The sequence below is a fragment of the Protopterus annectens genome, chromosome 3.part1 (assembly GCF_019279795.1).
Source record: "Protopterus annectens isolate FY-2018-M chromosome 3.part1, PAN1.0, whole genome shotgun sequence".
Classification (NCBI taxonomy): domain Eukaryota; kingdom Metazoa; phylum Chordata; order Ceratodontiformes; family Protopteridae; genus Protopterus; species Protopterus annectens.
Window position 1 is genome coordinate 1,836,191,594 of NC_056732.1, and position 22,840 is coordinate 1,836,214,433.

General features: G+C 43.0%; 1 protein-coding gene across 1 annotated transcript in view; it reads left to right on the plus strand.

Annotated features, from left to right (window-relative positions):
* The window catches only part of LOC122798731 (oocyte zinc finger protein XlCOF6-like), a 338,042-nt gene that overhangs the window by 116,449 nt on the left and 198,753 nt on the right, over positions 1 to 22,840 (plus strand). Inside the window, exon 2 of the mRNA XM_044067832.1 lies at positions 10,763 to 10,889. Coding sequence (XP_043923767.1) covers positions 10,763 to 10,889 — 127 coding nt within the window. The remainder of the gene's footprint in view (positions 1 to 10,762; positions 10,890 to 22,840) is intronic.

A 22,840-nucleotide genomic window follows, 5' to 3' on the forward strand; every position in this document is an offset into this window, starting at 1 on the left:
TTGCAGCTGGAGCCAGCGTCCGGTTCGGCTGTCGTCAGTGAGGCGCTTTTGCAGCCCCTGTCGTCCGCCGCTTCTGAACCGATGGCCGATACGGACTCCCATGGGGAGCCATCAAGGCCCACTATTTTAACTGCTGCAGGACCTTCGGACGTCGCTCCTTCAGATGGGTCCGGAACCGCTGTGCAGGTTTTCAGGCCTACTCACATTACTATTGCAAAGGCAAAGACAAAGACTCCTTCTAAGTCTAAAGTTTCAGCTCAAGCTGCTTCTGAATCCACTCCCAAGACACAAAAACAATTATTGAGGATGGCTGAAGACTTGCTTACAATGATTAGGGGTTCTCACCCCCCTCCTGAGAAAAGGCCTCGACAGGATGTTACTCTGGATTCTTCTGACCAGGCCTCTGTCTCTTCTGTTTCTTCCTCTGATCAGGACTATTCCTTCCCCCCTTATGAGGATTCGGATGCTGAGGAATCTTTGCCCTCGGCCTCTCCGCCTGAGGATTTTTCTTTTGGGGAAACCTTGCATGAGATGAGGGAACATTTTCATTGGGAAGGACAGGAATATTCTGCTTCCAAAAAGAGGCTTAGAGAATTTCTTCTTCTTCCTCAGCATAGGCCTTTAGCTATCCCTCCTGTTTTGGACATTGTGGATGATGCTTTTCTGAGGCTAATTTGAATCCTGATTCCATGCCTCCTGCTCCTTCTAAGCCTGATAGATTTTATAGGGTTCCTGACTCTCATTTATTTCTTTTTAAAAATCCTTCTGCAGACCCTGAAACTATTTCTCAGGGTTCTAAGGCTGCTAAGGTTGCTACTTCTAAAAATCCTATTCCCTCTGAGAAGGATTCTCGTGCTTTAGACAGGTGGGGCAAAAAAGTATATACTTCTGCTACCCTTTCTGTAAGGGCATTGAATTGCCAGTTTCATATGTTTAAATACCAGCAATTTCTTTTGTCTGTTTTAAAGCAAAAGCTTGCTTCCGTACCTGCTTGTGCAGAGGATAAGGAACTTCAGGATGTTTTGCATGCTACTGAACAGGTTAACAAGCATAGTTTACATTGTGGTTTTGATGCCTTGGATGCTTCCTGCAGGGCTGCTGCCTCTGGTACTGTGATTAGGAGACATGCCTGGCTTCGTGAACAAAGTTTGCCTGAACAGGTTAAGGCCAAACTATTAGATGCCCCTGTTCAACATAATGTTCTTTTTGGTTCTAAGGCTGAGGAAGTTATTAAAAAGATGGAAGAAAAGGCAAAGTCCATGCAGACTGTAAAAGATTTCTTGCAGGTTCAGCCTCCTAGATTTTCCAGGAATTGGCCCACTAAAAATGGGTCCTTACCACATCTGACAGGCCTCAAAGGGGAAGATATAGACGCTCCAGAGGCCGTGGTCAAGGCCAGACCTCGTACAGATCTAGACAATGGACTGCTTCTTCACCTAGAAGGGGAGAAGACAGATCCCAATCTCAAAGAAAACAGACTCAATGACTCTCTCGGTTGGGCTTCAGGACCTCTTTACCTGGACGCCCCTCTCCGAGGAAAACTGTCACTTTTTTTACAGGAATTGGACTCATATTACCCAGGACAAATGGGTATTGGATGTGATTTTAAAAGGTTACAAGTTCCACTTTCACACTTTGCCAAGGACTCACGGTTGGCCAGATCTGCCAAAACTTCAATGGTCAGAGGCCTTAACTCAAGTGGATGCTCTTCTGGCCATGAGAGCCATAGAGCCTGTTCCGCTCTTGGAAATGGGAAAAGGATTTTATTCAAGGCTGTTTCTGGTTCCCAGAAAACAAAACTCTTGGAGACCTATTCTAGACCTTTCTGTGTTAAACATCTTTTTGGAAATTCCAAAGTTCAAGATGCTCACTCTGCAACAGTTACTTCCAATGCTCTCTCAGGACGCCTGGATGGTGACATTGGACTTAGGGATATGCAAATAGGCTTCCTTTATCAGACAAGAACGCAGGAAATTCCTCAGGTTCAAGGCAGGTTCGAGGCACTTTCAATTCTCTGTTCTGCCCTTTGGTTTATCTACTGCGCCCAGAGTCTTTACCAAGTGCCTGGCACCAGTAGTGGCTTACTGCAGACTTCAGGGGATTCAGATTTACCCCTATTTGGACGACTGCCTTATTCAGGCAGGCAGCAAAGATCTTCTGCTTCAACACCTAGACTTCGTTCAACGTCTTCTCCTCTTACTGGGATTCTCAGTGAACATAAAAAAGTCACATTTAATCCCTTTTCAACAAATGGTATTCTTGGGAGCCCTCTTAAACACAACCTTACAAAGGGCCTACCTCACTCCAGAAAAACAAACTCAGCTGGCTTCTACTTTCAACACCTTGGCAACTCTATCTCCGCTCACTGCAAGGAAATTCCTGCAGGCTCTGGGCTACATGGCTTCCTGCATTCTGTTGATTCCAAACGTAAGGCTTCACATGAGAAAGCTTCAATGGTATCTGAAAAGTGTATGGTCACAGCATTATCACGATCTGGATATTCTGATTCCTCTGATCCCCTGCCTCCAGAAGGAATTCCTCTGGTGGTCCAGGGCATGCATTTTAAACGAAGGAAAACCTTTTCGTCTCCCTCAACCTACTCAAATCCTAACCACGGACGCCTCGGATTATGCTTGGGGAGCACATTTTCTAGACAATTGCCAGCAAGGAACCTGGACAAAGGACCATCTTCACTGGCACATCAATCTGAAGGAGATGTTGGCAGTTCAAAATGCCCTTTTGGCCTTCAAGCACCTTTTACAACCAGGGCCTCTGCTAATTCGCACAGACAACACCACGGTCATGTGGTACATCAACAAGCAGGGGGGATCTCATTCTTACCCCTTTGCAAACTGGCTATGAGTTTATGGGACACAGCTCTAAATTTGAATCTGCATCTCCAGGCTCAATTCATTCCAGGGAAACAAAATCTTTTAGCAGACAGCCTGAGCAGAAACATTTCAGATCCTCACGAATGGATGCTAGACACCAACTTGTTCAAAAGGATTACTGCAGTTTGGGGATGTCCCCAGATAGATCTGTTCGCATCCCATCTCAATCATCAGCTGCCTCACTTTTGCACCAGGTCCTTCCACAAAACAGCATGGAGAGTGGATGCCCTGTCTTTCAGTTGGAGAAGTCTGTCTGCATATGCCTTCCCTCCTCTTCCTCTACTGCCTCGGGTACTACTGAAGATAAAGCAGGACAAGCCCAAGTTCCTCATCTTGATTGCTCCAAATTGGCCTCGACAGTTTTGGTATCCGACTCTAAAACTCCTGTTCTCGGGGCCTCCTTGGATTCTTCCACTGAACCCTTCGCTTCTGTCCCAGCATCAGGGTCAGTTGCTTCATTCCAACCTCAAGACCCTTTGCTTGGCAGCTTGGCTCTTCAAAGGAATTTGATTGCCTCTAGTCTTCCCAAAAAAGTTTTGGATGTTCTTTTGGAAGCTAGACGGCCTAGCACTAGGAAATCTTATGCCTCTAAATGGAAGAGGTTTTCTATTTGGATGCAGGACCGAGGTTCTGATCCTCAGGTTCCTGATCTCTCCTCTATTTTGCTTTACCTTTCGGAGCTTTTATCTAAGGGACTTTCATTTTCATCCATTAAGATTCATGCTTCTGCTATCTCTGCGCATTTCAGTTCTGATCCTCCTGTTTTTTCACATCCTTTGGTGAAGCAGTTTTTGAGGGGGGCTAAGAATTTGCGGCCTCCAAGGACCCCTCCGGTCCCTGCCTGGGATCTTAATTATGTTTTAGAAAAACTTACTTTGCCTCCTTTTGAGCCTGCTGCATCTTCAGATATTAAGTTTCTATCTTGGAAGACTGTTCTTTTGTTAGCTTTGACCTCTGCCAGAAGGGTCTCACAGTTGCAAGCTCTTATGGCTGTGGAACCTTACCTTATTTTCCATCCGGACAGAGTATCCTTGAGGACCAATCCTACTTTCATGCCTAAGGTGATTTCGAAAGTGGCCTTGAATCAGACAATTCACCTTCCTACTTTCTTTCCAAATCCTCAAAATAAAGGGGAAAGGATTTTGCATTCATTGGATGTGCACAGGCAGTTAAGATTTTACTTGGACAAGACTAAAGATTTCAGAAAGTCTAACCAACTGTTTGTTTCCTTTGCCTCCAGTTCACTTGGAAAACCTATTTCTAAACAAACCATTTCCAAATGGATTGCTTATGGGATCAGATTTTGTTACACTCATCATGGTAAACAGTTTCCTGGAACCATTAGAAGTCATTCTACTAGAGCAGCTGCTACTTCTACAGCTTTTCTCAGAGGAGTACCTACCAAGGATATCTTGGAAGCTGCCACTTGGAGTTCAGTGCATACTTTTTCCAAGCACTACAATCTTCCTTTGTTTTCTAAGTCTAGGGCAGGCTTTGCCTCTGCTGTCTTGCAGGGTATTCTTGCCTCCCCTTCTTCTATCTAAAGCCTCCTCCCTCTCTACACTGCTTTGGGATTCCACCCTACAGTTATGACTGCAACAGTGAAACACGAAGAACATAGTACAGTTGTGTACACCTACCATAAATGTAGATGTTCGAGTGTCTTCACTGTTGCAGTCGGGGTTTCCCTCCCTCCTATCCCCTCTTTTCCTTTTTGTGGTGTATTTGTGTTTCCTTTGTTGGATTCATTTTTGATTTATTGGAGGTATTCTGACATCTAGGGCAAGAAAGGCTGGAGAAGATGGTGTCGGCTGAGGGCTATGTACCAAGGCGTACTGACGTCAGGATACTAGCTTATACAGCCGACGCCGGACCCAGACTTTGGGATTCTGGCCGACCTTGGGCTGCCTGCCGGCAGGAGCACCCTACAGTTATGACTGCAACAGTGAAGACACTCTAACATCTACATTTATGGTAGGTGTACACAACTGTACTTTCTTCCTGCAATTTAATTTCTCTGAGCCGTGGGATTTGTGGCATCCACCATTCCCAAGACTCCCTTTGTCAAACTCCATTTGAGGAAATTTCACTGGTATCTCAAGGCTGTTTGGCTGCAGTGCTGTTACCTTCAGTCTCCTCCAGACTGTTTTACACTGTCGCAAACTCAAACTGCAGTGATAGATTCAGCAAATCTCCCTAAATCCAGGTCAGCCTTTTCAGATTCCTTTTCCTAGATGAGTTGTACATGGATGCTTCAGATCAAAGATTGGGGAGCTTCTTCTTCCTAGTTGAGATGCACACAGATGCTTCAAATCAAAGATATGGGAGTTTCCTCCAACAGTCTAAAAGTAAAGGGATTCTATCCCATCAACAGATGTCCGGCCATATCAGTATCAAGGAGATAAGCGCTCTAGTAGCCTTTCTTTCACTCCCTTTGGGTTCTAGTTCTTCTAAAGGTTTTTAAAGACAATACCGCACTCGTATGGTACAACAAGCAGGGGGCACAAAGTCTGATGATCTTTGCAGGCTGGCTTCTAAGGCTTGGAATTTTGCAGTCCTTCAATTGATTCCTCTGGTAGTTTACATCCCTTCAGAGCAATTATGAAAGGAGAGACTACTGTCCAGAGTTCCAAGTCTTCTGGCGTGGAAATTGGATGCCGTGTGTTTTTTCTTGGAAGGAGATATTTCTGAATCCCTATCTTCCTCTGCTACCAATGGTTCTGCACAAGATCATGTGGGACAGGCCCAAAATCGTGGTGGTGATGCCCTTTTGGTCCAGACAGCACTGGTTCTCCCTTCTCCCTTCTCTTCTACCTGGTCAGGGGCAATTATCACAAGTTACTTTAAAGGATGGATCTTTTCACAGAGGGTAAGAGGGTTTCTCTTTCCCCCTCACTTATTCATGCTTTGGGCGATTGGGTATTGATTCCTTCCAGGCACCAGTTTTCTGAGGATGTGCTTTGGGTTTTGCTGGATGCCTGAAAACCAAGTACGAGAAAATCCTTTGTGAGCAAATAGAAGTGATTTTCTCTTTGGTGTCTCAAGCATGAACAGGATCCTTTTTTCTGTGGGGGTCCCTATGGTCCTTTTCATATTTGTATGAATTGCTGAGTACTACTTTTGTGTATTCTTCTGTTAAAGCTCATTTGTCAGCCTTGTCTGCATGTCTGCCCTTGAGTCACCTCTGGCTTTTGAGTTTTGGAAGTCCAATAGTACCTAAAAGTGTCCTTCATATCAGGGTCCCAAGGAAAGCCTATTCCTTCTTCTTGGAACCTTAATTTAGAAAAATTGACTCAGTCCCATTTTGTACCTGGCTTTTTATACATTGTACATGGAAGACTGTATTGCAGTGCGTCTTAATTCTGCCAAGAGAACTTCTGAGCTCCTCATGGTGGTGCCTCCTTTTTTGTTCACAAGGACAGTGTCTGTACTAATCCTGCTTTTATGCCCAAGGTGGTTAATGATTTGTCTTTTCATCTTCCTTCCTTTCCTTCTCCACAGTATGCTAATGGGAAGGTACTACACATCTGGGATTTATATAGACAGCTCAGATGTTACTTTGTTTCCTTTCATGCCAGGAAATGGGTTTGACAGTATCCAAGCAAACGATCTCCTCTTGGATCTCTAAGGCCATTTCCTTTTGTTATACTTTTTAGTCAAGCCGCTTTCCTCTTCAGTTCACACTCATTCTACCAGGGCAGTGGCCACTTCTAGTGCTTTCTTCAAGGGTCTGAATACTAGATCCATCCTGGAAGATGCTACTTGGTCTTCTGTTCACACTTGCACAAAGCATTATAAGTTCAATGCCATTCTAGGGCCAGGATACGATTTGCCAGCACCATCAGTCATTGGTTTATGGAGGGCTGTTCCTGTCTTCCTTCTCCCAAACTGCAACAGTGATAAAGGACATACGACTGTTGTGTAAGCTCTTACTGTAACAGTTGCGGTATTCAGTCCCTCCCTCCTGCTCCTCCTCTCTCTCTCTGTTGCCTTACTAGGGGTTATCCTAGACAATAATCTCAAATTTGACCTACAGGTCAACAAAACCATGCAGACCATCAATAAGAAGCTTGGATCACTGTATAGAAACAAGACATTTTTAACCCCACTGGCTAGGACTGCAATCATCCGGTCACAACTACTGTACTGTTTTATATGCCTCGCCTGTACTCTCAAACCTCAAATCCGAACTAGGTAAGCTGTCCCATAGCTACAACCATATTGCCAGTTTCGCCACTGGCTCCACCTATAGAACCCACCACTGCCAGAATCTGAAACAACTAGAGTGGCTACAACTGCCCAGCTTAATTCAATTCAGTCAGCTCTTAATAGCACACAAAAATCTATACCACCCTGAGGATACCCCCTCACTTATAAATATTATTAAGCCATATAGCAACCTGAGATCCCTATGGTCAGCCAACAAACTACTGGTCCAAACCCACAAAGCTAATAACTCTGCTGGTGAATCCCTGTTTGCCAACTTTGTTGGCAAAACCTGGAATTCGTTGCCAAACTATATAACCCTACAATCCTCCAAAAGTTTCTTCAAAAAAACCTCAAACAGTATCTGAGTGAACTGGCTTTGCCCATGTACCAACCCTGATTAAGTTATAAACTGAAAGCATGTTTGTTTGTACCTTTCGGCTTTTCCCGGTTAGGGGTCGCCACAGCGGAACTCCGGTCCGCTAATGATTGGCAGTAGATTTTTTTTTTACGTGCTGGCTTGCCAGGCCTAACGCACAACCTTCACACAGAAGATGCTCTGAGAATCGAGCGGGCAATGTCTAACTGTGAGGCGACAACGCTGCCGCAGCACCACAACCACAGTATATTATAAACTGAAAGCATAATCGGTAAATATCATAACATGCAACTACGTCACCAAGCTCTATATCCAATCTGACGTCTCTTGCTTTTAATTGTGTTTGTCCATGAGAATGGAGTCCCTACTAGGGAACACTACTAAACCATTGTACATAATCACTTTGTTTTATATTTTCTAATGTTATCTAACTTCTTGTGTAATCTGTGTAAGTTTGTCTATTTGGAGCTTTTCTCCCAGGGCCTCAGCTAAAAATGGACATGCATCCAGTCGGACTATCCCAGTAAACAAATGTAAAATAAATAAATACTGATGGCTGAAGGGTTTTCTATTGCATCCTTGTCTCCTTCTCTTTCTCTCCCTGGATGGTCATGTTGTGTCGGATCTATATCGGAATCGTGAACGTTCACAATGTCTAATCTGACATTGTCGACACGTAAACAGCGAAACCGCAGAACATTGAAGAGGTAAATGGAAATCTCCATAAGGGGAGATTTCCATTTACTTCAATGTAGTGCAGTCTCAGAGTTTGAATATTTAAGTAGTGGGGAGTGTGAGGGGTGCAGGGGGGCTTGCCCACCTGCTTAAAGCAAGTAGGTCTATTTTTTGACTTTTTGTGATTTTTTTTTATTAGGTGTTTGATGTTACTGGACTTTGATATGGTGTTGATCATATCGTATTCAAAGTTCAGTAACTTCGAGCATTTAATGTAAACCCGTTGTTTCTCTGGTTCTCCTGAGGCACTTGTGTTATGAAGATTAGGCATCTGTACATCACATATGTACCTTGCATGTAGGATATACATCTAACGTATGACACCAGGAAGGTATAAAGGCTTTGGTGTACTGGCTAGATGCTGGGCTGTGCTTGGCAGGATATGCCAAGATGAAAGAATACTGCAACAGTGAGAAGTAGGACCTCTGCTGTTGTGGCTAGATGTTGTACAACTGTACTTTCCAGTGAAGATGGTGCCAGGTTTTTATGGCTGTGTCATCATGTCTATCTAAAACCCATCTACTGTGAAAACGTACCAAGGGATATGGCCTTTTTTTTTTTTTTCTGTTTTGGTAGCAGACTTTGGGGTTAAATCCCTCCTATGCCTCATTTGTACAAGTAGTACATTATTTATTGACAGAAGAGTAACAGTCAACCATTTCTAACTTTCATTTTAGGCAAGATTATTCTTCCCTAGCATGTTTTGAAAGTTTACAAGATCTTCTAGTATGGTACTTTAATCACCCTAATAAGAGATCCCATTCTTCCATAAGTTGCTTACCTTATGCTCAGGAATCTTTGTTTTTTTATTTTTTTTTTATTTACTGTTTAGTTAACTGGGTTAGTCCAACTAGGCTAGTGGCCTCTCTTTAGAGGAGACCTGATGTGGTATTTATACTTCTAGGGGAAATTTGGTCAGGGTAGTGGAGAAACTTCTATTTTCCATAGGATCTTTTACATCCAGCTGAGCAACCACTAAGTTAAGCAGAGGGGCCTCCGTTTAATGTTCCATACAAAGGATAGCACACTCAGGTTGTACCCTCCCCCATTCTGCACTGCAGTGTCAGCAGTCACTCAACCTGGTGTGGGAGTAGAACCCACAGCCTTCTGCACCATAGGTGCATTACTGACACTGTTGACGCATTCACTTCGAGTCTACAGCCTCATCTGACTTCAGATTCTTGTTGGAAGACTCTCTTGTTTAGTATTCATTACTTCTGTTACAAGTATTTTGCAGCTATAGATTCTTTCTGCCAAGCCTCCATATCTTAAGTTAAGAGCAGATCTTAAGATTAACCCGTATTTTATTCTCTGGTTTGGTACCAAAACTGACTAGTCTGTCAGTTTGTGTGGATTCATCCCAGAGTATTTTAGCCTAGGTGAAGACTTTCTTCATTATATAATACCCACAGACAAGTTGCATTTTATTCTCATCCAGGTCTTCTTTCTAGGGTACTGATGTTGAGAACAGCCACCTAGGAGGATTAGTAAAGAGCTCTGTCCTTGAGGCTACTAAGCCACCTAGGAGGATTAGTGAAGAGCTCTGTCCTTGAGGCTACTAAGCCACCTAGGAGGATTAGTTAAGAGCTCTGTCCTAGAGGCTACCAAAGATGGAACTCTTCTCAGATGCAAAAGTCATAAACACTTACAGTAATGTTAGATATGCACAAAGTTGCACAAACTTGCTGTAAGTAGGATTGACACCTTTTCAAACAGCCTAAAGTGGGACTTTTTTTTTTAAAGAAACATGAGCTTTTGAAGGACGAACCATACCCAGAGCCAATGCAAAGGACAGGACTTCATTTTTTTGCCAAAATAAAAGCTTATTCTTATAGCATTTGATTTGCTGATGCTGCTTCAGGTACAAAATAATTGTTTTATGCAATAAGTGAAGAAAACTTAGGAAATATTTTTTGTCCTAATATCTCAGGACATTTGCCACTTTTCAGTAGTTGTCGGAGGCACAACTGTCCAAATAGGGACTGTCCTGCATAAAGGGGGGCAGATGGGAACCCTACCCATCTTTGCTAGCATCCCCCCCCCAGCCTCATCCTTTCCATGATTTCTTCTCTGCCTTTTCTTTATTTATTTAATTTTCTGATATGCTTCATCCTTCACTCTGACCACAGGAATGGAAAGAGATGTTTGTAGTGTGTGTTTGAAATGGAGAGCAGTGCTGTGGCTGTCTGAGAACGTTATCTGGGGAACGGTGCTGATGTCTGCCGCATCAGTCCTATATGTCACCAAACGCCATATTTCTTGCAGATCTGTAATTATGAAAACTGGCCATAACTTTTGTTTGGTAATTTCTACGTAAGCCATCCAGCAGCCCTGCAGTTTTTCAACCTGTGTTTCTAACCCATAGCAGTACCTAAACTATATGATAAAATATTGATAAAAATAGTAATTGTCTTGCTTCTTTAATGCCTTTTTATTCAGTTTAGTGTCCATCTGAATTTTAACATAATTCATTATATTTGTATTAAAATATTTTAAATGAATCTCTTATTACAGCAAAGTCCTGTATAAACTAACACATTGTGTATTTCAGATGCCAGAAAGCTTTGACGATGTCGCTGTTGAGTTTTCGGATGTGGAGTGGAAGATGCTGAGTGAGCAAGCGAAAGAGCTGCACAGAGAGGTGATGGTTCAGAATTACGAGAACATGGTTTCACTGGGTAAGGACTATAATCTTTGTGATGTCATCCAAATCTGTGGCTCTCATAGTTCCTTATTTGGAATGTGGCCTTCCTTGTAAAGCTGAGAAGTGCTACTCTGAAGGGAAATAATGACTACGAGGTTTTTATTTTACATTTTCTGTTCCGTTCTGCAAACCAGAATGTTAATCATTCTCAGTGCTGCATTAGCCTTATGACTTTATGGCTTGTAGGCTGCCCTAGTGTACAACAAAAAAAAAACATAACTTGGTACCAGACATGATACTGACTACAGCAAAAAAGTCCATTTATTACTAGATGCCTTGTAAAGTAACAAATGCATTTTAACCTCAGGCTTCTTCAGGTAAAAGGGAAACTTCAAAGACATTCCATATATACACAATCAAGCCACAAATTAAGATTACATCACCCTTCTTTAATTAACCTCTTAAAGATAAAAAGCAAAACACAAAACTGTATATGCAGTAAATCGTTATACAATAGCTATTAGCATCTTAACTTTCTCAACTTCAGTGCTAGTTTTAAGGAAACACTAATTCAAACCAGACTATGCATATGCTTCCAGTTCAGTAATCCATTTTGATTTGATAACCTCAGTATAATTCAGATGCCGAGTACTTCTAGGATTAAGGACTTCGCAGGTCTTTTAAGTTCAATTTACTCTTCAAAGCATATCCAGAGGTCAGCTTCAGGTGTACTCTCCAGTTCATCTGGTGGAATTGGGCATCCTGAGGCAGTGTCACCACTGCCTCATGTATACAGACAACCCTCTCCTCTTACCTTTAGACACAAACACTTGTGAGAGATGCAAATACACAGCCAGACTGGAGGCTAAGCGCTCTCAACCCATGACTGTAACAGACAGTCAAGAGGATAAGGGACACACTTGCATCACACCACCTGTCACACATGAATCTACAAAACAAGCACCAGCAAAACATATGCATAAATACACAAAAACATATTCGGAGGCACTAGGTACCAATCTGAAAAAGAAACGGTGCCATCCAAAGCAGACAAGCAAGCAACCTGCACCCCCAAACACAAGCCAGAAAACACACGATTCACCTCAGCAGTGTGCCTTACAACAGCCCTTAAGGCAAAACACCATACCTAACACGCTAGTAATAGGAGACTCTATAGTAAGGCACACGGATGTTCCTCTCATCAGGCTGAACAAGGAGAAGGTTACTGTCAGCTGCCTGTCGGGTGCTCGGATCTGCCACATAACACAGGCACTTAGGTCACTCCAGAACAAGTACAAGTATGACGCTGTCATTGTACATGTTGATGTGAATGATCTAAGATGTACCTCCCTGGACTACATGAAAAGAGACATTGAGGAGCTCTCTGATCATGTAGCCCAAGCTGGTATGACCCTGACCCTGAGTAGCATGCTACCTTCACCTAGAATAATACCACAGTATAAAGACAAAATGATCAATTTCAACAATTGGCTAAGCTTCTGGTGTCATCCTAAGGGGATCCAGTGTCTGTCTGCCTGGGATGACATGATAGACGAGCCTCGCTGTTTTGCCAGGGATGGGTTGCACCTGTCACCCCTAGGTTTTCGAATACTGGCCAAGGCTCTTGCTGTCCCTATAGTGCCTTTTTAGGCAAGGCTCAAAGGACAAACCAACCACCGTAACCAGCACAGGTAACCAAAAACTAAGGGTAATGCTACTCAACGCCAGAAGTCTCAACCTCAAAATGCACACACTCAAGGCTCTCCTCACCATGGAGAAAATCGATGTTTGTCCAGTGACGGGACCCTGGTTCAAGGCTCAAGAGAGCACCCCAGCAATGCCAGGTTACAATTCATATCATACCTTCTGGCTTCAGTTACCGGATCGCAGTACAAAGGGTGGATGTGTATCCATATTCATCAAGGATACCCATATCTCCAGGTTAGTAGCGCAGCATGATGCCCCAGAGATCATCCATGCGCAACTATCAGCAGGCAAAACCACATTTCAAGTCGTAGCCGGTTATAGATCGCCCACCATGTCCCAAGATGCTCACTCTGCATTTCTTGAGACATTGGAAAATATAGAGGTCCTACCCAACACCATAATCTTGGGTGATTTCAACTACCCTGGTATAGACTGGGTGAACTACCAATGTTCCAACTCCTATGCTCAGCAATTTATAGAATTTATAAATTCAAATGCCCTTGAACAACTAGTATGTTCCCCCACTAGAGGGGACAACATATTGGATTTAATCATCACAAATATGGGTGCCCACTGTACCACACCCGTTATCACTCCCTCCTTGGTCAGATCTGACCACAAACTGATAACCCTGGACATCCTCACTCCTCCACCTCCCCCAATCAAAGAAACCATAGTCAAAAACCTTTCCAAAGCAAACTTCAAACTACTTGCATCCGAAGTAAGTTTCGCTATTCCCTTGCAGAAGGATAATGATATCCAGGATGCGGAATCCTACACCAAGGCACTCTATATGCATCTTCAGGATTGCATGGACCGAGCTATCCCAAATAAAACCAAGACTCCTTCCTCAAGCAAGAAGAAACCAGTCTGGTAGACCCCGACCATAAGCAAACTTTACAATAAAAGGAGGAGACTTATAAAAAAAAAAGAACAAATGTCAAGAAGAAAAATCATCCCCGATCAGAATTAGTAAGAATTTGAGGGCCCTCATCAAGTCAACTAAAGCTAATTTTGAAAAGAAAGTTGCCAAGGATAACCATAAGGCCTTCTATGGCTATGTCAAAAACCTAAATGGCAACGCTCAGTTCTGTTCTGAGCTAGTACGAAATGGAACAAAATACACTGACCCTTCTGACATTGCCAACATCTTGGCTGACAGGTTCAGTGCAAACCCCCCCACCACCACCACCTACAGGGCCTATTACCCTTCTAGGGGATTGTGGAAGTCCAATTATCACTGTTACGTTGATTAACAAGGCTCTATCTAAAGCTAAAAACACTGCCTCCATGGGACCAGATGGTGTCCCAGGCTGTCATACGAGGAATTAACCCCGCATCTTAATACCCTGTTCAGTCTCAGCCTCTCCACAGGATATGTGCCCATAGAGTGGCGCAAGGCAATGGTGGTCCCACTGCACAAGGGTGGGGCCACAACTGACCCTGGGAACTACCAACCAATAAGCCTGACCAGTCTGATCTGTAAGGCTATGGAGCGAATCATTATGGAACTCATAAATGGAGAGATTGGGAACCTCCAGTCGCTGGACCCCACACAGTTCGGCTTCGTCAAGGGCAGATCATGCCTCCTGAACTTGGTGGATTTCTTTGAGACAGTTACTCAGGCTATAGATAAGGGAAAGGAGGTACACACGGCTTACCTTGACCTTGCTAAAGCATTTGACACCATTCCCCATTCGGGTATTATTGATAAGCTCACCAGCCTGGGCATAAACCCTTACGTCACAAGATGGATCGCAAACTGGCTCTTAGACAGATCCCATAAAGTAAGAGTAGCGGGATCTATGTCCGAATCCAGACCAGTAAAGAGTGGTGTGCCTCAGGGCTCTGTCCTGGGGCCCCTCCTGTTTGGCATATACTTCTTAGAAGTACAGGCAAGCAAGGAAGGGCTGTGGCTGAAAGTTTGCGGATGACCACAAACTGGGTGCTATAATAGTCTCCGGCCGACATGGAGATCCTCAAGAAGGGCCTAAATGAGACTGATGCATGGTGTCAAAGCCATGGTCTCAAGCTAAATGCAAAAAAATGTGTAGTAATCCCCTTTGGAAAAAACAGAGTAACTGCAAACTACAACATAGGAGGTAATCACCTGAAATCTGAAGAAGAAATAAGGGATCTAGGGACCCAAGTGGATAGTCAGCTTTCCTTTGATAACCATTTGCCAAAGTGGTTAGAAAATCCTTCTATGTGACCCATCTGATCACGAAAGGGTTTGCTTCAAGATCTAAGGATGTAATGGTGCCCCTCTACTCTTCCCTCATCAGACCCATTATTCAGTGCAATGCACCAATTGGAATGTACCTGGCTAGACCTCTCCAGCAGCTGGAGAAGACCACAAAGGTACCTAACCAAGAGGATTACTGGCCTCAAACAGTTGCCTTATGCAGCACGATTGAAAAAGCTAAGACTGTTCTCTGTTGCATACCGCTTTCTCAGAGGCGATGTCTGTCTAACGTACACAGCCATGTCCAACCCAGAATTGTTGAACATGCTCCATCTTAGCAAAACCAAATCGACTCGAGCTACATGCTCTAGGGATATAAACCTCAACACAACAATGAATAGAACATGCTGGTGGGATAGATTCCCTTCACAGAGACTTCCCTTACTATGGAACAGGGTCCCGATCTACATAAGACAGAGCCCCTCACTATCACTCTTCAAGAGGAACCTTGATGAGTGGATGGGTAACAAAGTTCACACCGGGGATCACACCAACAGCACTACTAGATAGGGGCCAAGGGTACTAGCTGCTAGTACAAGGGTCTAGGGAACTACTAAAGGGGCAGTGAATACTGCGCAACATTGCTGGGCTAATAAATGCCTTTAGGCAGCTAGGTTCATAGGTTGGTACTGGGCTATTAGGCATAACTAGTTCTAAAGCTTGAAACGTAAATGCATGATGTTCACCCTTTTTTCTACTAGATGCCTGGCTAAAGCATTCCTGCATTTTTTTTAGTTTCAATATCCGCAGCATATTCTTGTGTGTGTTTCTTAAACTTGTGTATAGTTTTACCTACATGGTATTCTTTGCAAACATGACACAAAGCTAAATAAACCAGAATTTTGCTTTTGTAATCGTCACAGTACTTGAAGTCATAGGTGGCATTCATTTTACAATATTTATACTTTTCTGTTTTAATATATGTGCAGGCAGAACAATCTCTGCTTGCATATGCATCAGTCCTTTGAGATTTGACCTCAAGAATGGTTTTCCATGGTATACACTACGTATGAGATTCTTTTTGTTTCTGAATATGTATTTTGCGATCTGTCCTGTGTACTTAAATGCCCCAGTTATCTCACCTTCATCAAAAATTGTGAAATATTAGGTACATTGTGACTATTTAAATCCCCTTTCTTGCCATAATAAGGTCTTGCCACTCATCCCGCTCTAATAAAACTTTGCTACTCGTATACTGTAAACTTGTGTATGGTCATACCCTTTGCTAACAAAGTTCTCCCAGAGTTCACCCATATTAGTTTTTAGCACATCAGAGTCTGTAGTTTATCTTTCTGCCCTCAGTAACTGCCCCCAACAACTCTATTAAAATATGTTTGGGGTGCATACTCGTGGAATGAAGATTTTACACCTTTTCCCAATAGATTAAGGTTTGAAAATCAGCGAGTGTCCTTGTAATTTTGATGTCTAGAAGTTATGTTGACCATTCAGAATACTTTACTTTTCTTTAAACCTCAAAAACATAGTAATAGATTCCAGAAACTCATGAAACTTAAATTATTCATACAAATTACTATGCCATATAAAATTGTCATCAGTAGATTGTGTATACTGCAACACAATGTTTGCTAGCCCATTCCATTAAAAGAAGATTTTCATGCAAATGTACACATGAAGTGCCCAGAGCTACACCTGATCTCTTTATATGTATTAACTGTTTTTAAAAAAATGTAAATGTTAACTAACTCCACATGCACTTGTTTTGATTTATAGTATACGTCAACCAGAAAGCTTCACAAAGTTCTGGCACCCTCCCATACTTACATTCTGACTGCTGATTGGTCAATCTCATGGGAACTTAAGTACTTTCTTGCTGCCTTGAGAGGTAAGCAGCTCTGAGACTTGACAGGAGCAACAGTCTGCTTCAAACTTCAATTCTGGCAGATAAATATCCAATGGGAACCCTTCTGCGCAGAAAATATTTCTGTATTTTATTTTTATGACTAGAATAGTATTTCCCTTTTTTAATTTCTCTAAATCCTGTGGGTTTCTAATACAGTGATGGGAATAGACCCCATTCCTATGTCAAAGTATGATTAAAGTTCTTGAAATTAGTATTGCTTCACTCTTTGATATCAGCCAAAAGTGCTCTTCGCAGCACCCGCAGTGTGCCCAGTAATGACTCCTCCTGCAGTTTGTATGGAGTTGCATGTAGCATTTCTAAATAAGATTTTAGACTCTCTTATAATACCCGTTGCTCCTACTACTATTGGAACTATTTGAGTATCTTTCTTCCACATTACTCTCCGATATTTTATAACTTTGTCTCTCTCTGCGCAGGACTCTGTAGTCACTGGGTGTGGCGATTTCCATGATCAGTGCTACTCTTGTCTTCTTTTCCTGAACCACTATATCCATTTTTTAGCATCTGTCTTTTGAATTGTTAGTAATGGATGATCCCATGTGATGTAAACTTCATCATTTTCTATGATGCTTTGTGGCTCATGTTTCCAGTGCTTTTCAGCCACTTCAAAACCATAATGTTTGCACAATCCCCAGTGCAATAGTCTCGCCACATTACTGTGCCTTTCAGTATACAGTCTTTCTACCATTAGTATGTCACAACCAGCAACGAGGTGTGCTACTGTTACCAGTTCAGTTTTACAAAACCTACATTTGTCTGTTTCTCCCACAGGTTATTATAAGTTGTTGATTTAGCTGCACAGTAATACATCCATTTAATGGACTTTGTAAACCAACGTGTATGTAGCCCACTATCTTGATCTGCCAATATTAGCCTTTCATCTCTTGGTTTGAATTCGCCTCTCCTTAACCATTCCTGCATTTGTTCCTGATCAATGTGAGGTTCTTCCAGAAGTTTTATGCATTTTCCAAATCTTTTTGCCTTTTCATCTGATCCTTCACCTCTTTTTGTTTTTTTGGCACATTCAGTTGATGTCATCTACTTCTGGTTTGATTTCCATTCCTGCTTGATGCCGATTATGCTTCTGCAAGGTAAAGCAGGGAAGTCATCTTAGATTTATTCTCCTCATGTTTCAAAACTTTCACTACATTTGGGTCTGGTGAGGTCAGCAGAATATGTATGGAGTCCCATGATTGCAGATCTGTACATGTAATCAGTCTCAAGGAGGCCCATCCCTCCTTCAGAACGGGGAATATATAATCTTGGTATGCACTGATTTTTATAGATCATTTGGTGAGCATGAAGCATCCTTCTTGTTTTAATATCTAATCTATCCAACATGCTTTGGGGCCAATCAGTCACGCCAAAACTGTAAGTTAGGACAGGAAGAGCAAATTGGTTTATTGCTTGGATTTTGTTCCTAGATGTCAATGCTGTTTTCAGGATTAATTTAAGTTTTCTAAAATATTCCTTACTACGTTTTTTCACATTTGTTTGTGTTTTATTGCTGATCCTTCATTAATTCCAAAGTATTTATGCACTTCCTCTTGCTCAAGTTCTTTTCTTTTATAGCACATTCTTGTCCCAAACTTTCTTGGTGCTGCAGTTTTCCTGCTTTAAAGGTTGTTTTTGCACATTTATCAAGGCCAGATGACATTCTAATATTATCTGAACAAAGTTTTGACAACCTGCAGCTGTGCTTTCAGATGTTCATCGTGTTTCACTGTTGCAGTCATGACTGTAGGGTTCTCCCTTGCCGGCAGGCAGTCCTCGGTCGGCCAGAATCCCAAAGTACAGGGTCCGGCGTCAGCTGTTCAGCCATGCTCCCTGACATCAGAGCGTCAGGAGTACAAAGCTGACAGCCGACGCCATGTTCTCCAGTCTTTCTTGCCGTGCGGTGATAGCAGTTCGCAAGTGCCGGTCGGCTGACTCCTGACATTTTTTATAAACGTACTTCAGTCCGAAGACTTTCTTCTCCTACTCGAAGCTAAGTACCCCGTTGGGGAAACTTTTTTCTTGCTCCAGTCCAATGTCAGAAAAAGTTAATAATTGTATTTCATGTGGGAAACAAATACCTCATAAGGATTTTCATTCTTACTGTATTCCTTGCTTAGGCCCTGACCACGACGTAGCTAGTTGTCGGTTTTGTGCTAGATTCAATCAACGTACGATTAAATGAAGGTACGATTTTGCATTTCATTACTTCGGTAGGTGTTTTAATTATAAAATGTCGTCGGATACAGTTCCGGCTACCGGAGTTCACAAACGACGCAAGGATAAAGACAGGCCTCCGAGGTTCAAATCAGATGATGTTATACAAGCAGAGCCAGCTTAAGGTTCGGCCATAGTCAGTGAGGCACTTTTGCAGCCCCTGTCGTCGGCCATTTTGGAACCGATGGCCGAAACGGACTCCCACGAGGAGCCAACTAGGCCTTTGAATATTTCTGTTGCAGGACCTGCGGACAATGCTCCTTCGGATGGGTCCGGAGCCGCTGTGCAGGTACCGGCTTCCGAAGGGGTTTTCAGGCCTACTCGGCTTCTAATAAAGGCAAAGCCAAAGACAAAGGAAAAGACTCCTTCCAAATCAAAGACTGCAGCCCAGGCCTCTTCTGATCCAGCACCCAAGTCTCAGAAGCAGTTACTTAAGATGGCGGAGGACTTACTTACTATGATTAGGGGTTCACATCCCCCTCCAGATAAAAGGCCAAGGCAGGAAGTTTATTGGGACTCCTCTGATCAGGCTTCTGTTTCTTCAGTTTCTTCTTCTGACCAGGAATATTCTTTCCCTCCTTATGAGGATTCTGATGCTGAGGAATCCATTCCTTCAGCTTCTCCCCCTGAGGATTTCTCTTTTGGGGAAACTTTGCATGAAATGAGGGAACATTTTCACTGGGAAGGACAGGCATTTTCACTGGGAAGGACAGGAGTATTCGGAATATAAGAAAAGACTAAGGGATTTTCTTCTTCTTCCCCAACATAGACCCCTGGCTATTCCTCCTATTTTGGATATTGTGGATGATGCTTTTTTGGAGGCTAACTTAACTCCTGACTCTTTTCCTCCAGCTCCTGTTAAGCCGGACAGATATTATAGGGTTCCTGATTCCCACCAGTTTTTATACAAGAATCCTACTGCTGACCCTGAGACTATTTCTCAGGGTCCTAAGGGGGTTAAGGCTGCTTCTGCTAAAAACCCCATTCCCACTCAGAAGGATTCCAGATCTTTAGAAAGATGGGGCAAAAAAGTGTACACTTCTGCTACTTTATCTATTAGGGCTTTAAACTGTCAGTTTCATATGCTGAAATACCAGCAATTTCTCCTGTCTGCTTTAAAACAAAAGCTAACTTCCATTTCCGCCTGTGCAGATGATAAGGAATTACATGACTTAATGCATACCACTGAACAAGTTGGGAAGCATGGTTTACACTGTGGATTTGATGCCTTGGAGGCTTCTTGTAGGGCTGCTGCCTCTGGCACAGTAATTAGAAGGCATGCATGGTTAAAGGAACAAAATTTGCCAGATCAAGTAAAAGCTAAATTATTGGATGCTCCTGTTCAGCATAATGTTTTGTTTGGATCTAAAGCTGAAGAGGCGATTAAAAAGATGGAGGACAAGGCAAAATCCATGCAAACAGTTAAGGATTTCTTACAAGTACAGCCACCCAGATTTAGTAGGAATTGGCCTACAAAAAATTGGTCCTTTCCCAATTCAGACAGGCCTCAGAGGGGGTAGATACAGACGCTCCTGAGGAAGGCCTCAAACACAAGCCTCTTATAGACCAAGACAGTGGACTGCTTCCACCCCTAGGGGAGGAGAGGACAGGTCGCAAGCTCATAGAAAACAGACTCAATGACTCCCTCTGTTGGGCTGCAGGAACTTCTTGCCTGGAAGCCCCTCTCGAAGGAAAACTTTCTCCTTTTCATCTAAATTGGACTCGTATAACCCAAGACAAGTGGGTTCTGGATGTGGTTTCAAGAGGTTACAAATTCCATTTTCATACCCTACCAAGACCAAGCGGATGGCCAGATCTTCCAAAACATCTATGATTAGAGGCCTTAAACCAGGTGGAAGCTCTCTTGGCTATGAAAGCCATAGAACTAGTTCCACTTTCAGAGATGGGACAAGGTTTTTACTCAAGGCTCTTTCTAGTCCCCAGGAAGCAAAATTCATGGAGACCCATTCTGGATCTGTCAGTCTTGAACACTTTTCTCGAGATACCAAAATTCAAGATGCTTACTCCACAGCAGTTACTTCCAATGCTGACCAAAAATGCATGGATGGTAACTTTGGATTTAAAGGAGGCATATTTACATATTCCCATCAGGCAGGAATGCAGAAAATACCTCCGGTTCAAGGCCGGATCGAGGCACTATCAATTCTCTGCGCTGCCCATTGGATTGTCTACTGCGCCCAGGGTCTTCACCAAATGCCTGGCACCAGTAGTAGCTTATTGCAGACTCAAGGGAATTCAAATTTACCCTTATCTGGACGACTGTCTTATTCAGGCAGACAGCAAGGATGTCTTACTCCAGCATCTAGAGTTTGTTCAGAATCTTCTCAAGTTCCTGGGATTCACTGTAAACATAAAAAAGTCAAATGTGACACCCTCACAACAGATAATTTTTCTGGGCGCTGCTCTAAACAACCCAGATGGCATTTCTGACATACGAAAAAAAAATACAGCTGGCTTCAACTTTCAAAACCTTGGCAACATTAACTCCGCTATCTGCAAGGAGATTCCTGCAGGCTTTGGGTTACATGGCCTCCTTCATCTTCCTCGTACCATATGCAAGACTACATATGAGGAAAATACAGTGGTACCTAAAAAGTGTATGGTCTCAGCATTGCCACAGTTTAGACATACAGATCTCCGTCCTGCCTTGTCTTCAAAAGGAATTCCTTTGGTGGTCCAAGGCATGTACTCTAAAAGGAAAACCCTTCTGTCTGCCTCCTGCCATTCGGATACTAACCACGGACGCCTCAGATTATGCATGGGGAGCCCATTTTCAGGGCAACTGTCTGCAGGGCCTTTGGACAAAGGATCAGAAGCACCTACATATCAATTTAAAGGAAATGTTAGCCATTCAGAAAGCTCTATTGGCCTTCAGAAATCTTCTACAACCAGGACAACTACTGATACGGACAGACAACACCACAGTTATGTGGTACATAAACAAGCAAGGGGGATCTCATTCCTATCCCCTTTGCAGACTAGCCATGAATCTTTGGAACACAGCTCTAGCTTGCAATCTGGACCTTCAAGCTCAGTTTCTACCAGGGAAGCAAAACGTTCTGGCAGACAGTCTGAGCAGAAACCTATAGGACCCACACGAATGGATGCTGGACACCGAAATATTCAAGATGATTACAGCAGTCTGGGGATGTCCTCACATAGACCTCTTTGCATCCCACCTCAATCATCAACTACAGATTTTTTGCACCAGGACATTCCACGAACTAGCTTGGAAAGTGGATGCACTATCATTCAGTTGGAGAAACCTCTCTGGGTATGTCTTCCTCTTCTTCCACAGGTATTATTAAAGATCAAACAGGACAAGCCCAAGATGATAATCTTGCTGGCCCCAAATTGGCCTTGACAGTTTTGGTAACCAACTCTGAAAAACCTTTGCCTGGAGCCCCCTTGGGTTTTACCACAGATTCCAAACCTTCTCTCCCAACACCAGGGTCAGGGTCAGGCTCTGCACTCCCATGTCAAAACTTTCAGCCTGGTGGCCTGGTTAATCCAGGGTCTTTGATTCATTCTCTCCTACCCAAGCTTCCTACCCAAGCAGGTTATGGATGTCATTTTAGAAGCCAGATGTCCTAGCACTAGAAAATCTTATGCAGGAAAATGGAAAAGATTTTGTTCCTGGATGAAGGCTCAGGATTCTGATCCTCTTGTTCCTAATATTCCTCTGATTTTACTTTACCTGACAGACCTCTTACATAAGGGTCTCTCTTTCTCTTCCATAAAGATACATGCCTCTGCTATTTCTGCTCATTATAATACAGACCCTCCAATCTTTTCCCACCAGCTCATATGAGAGTTTCTCAGAGGAGCTAAGAACTTAAGGCCCCATAAATCTCCTCCTATTCCTGCTTGGGATCTCAACTATGTTTTGGAAAAACTCACCTTACCTCCCTTTGAGCCT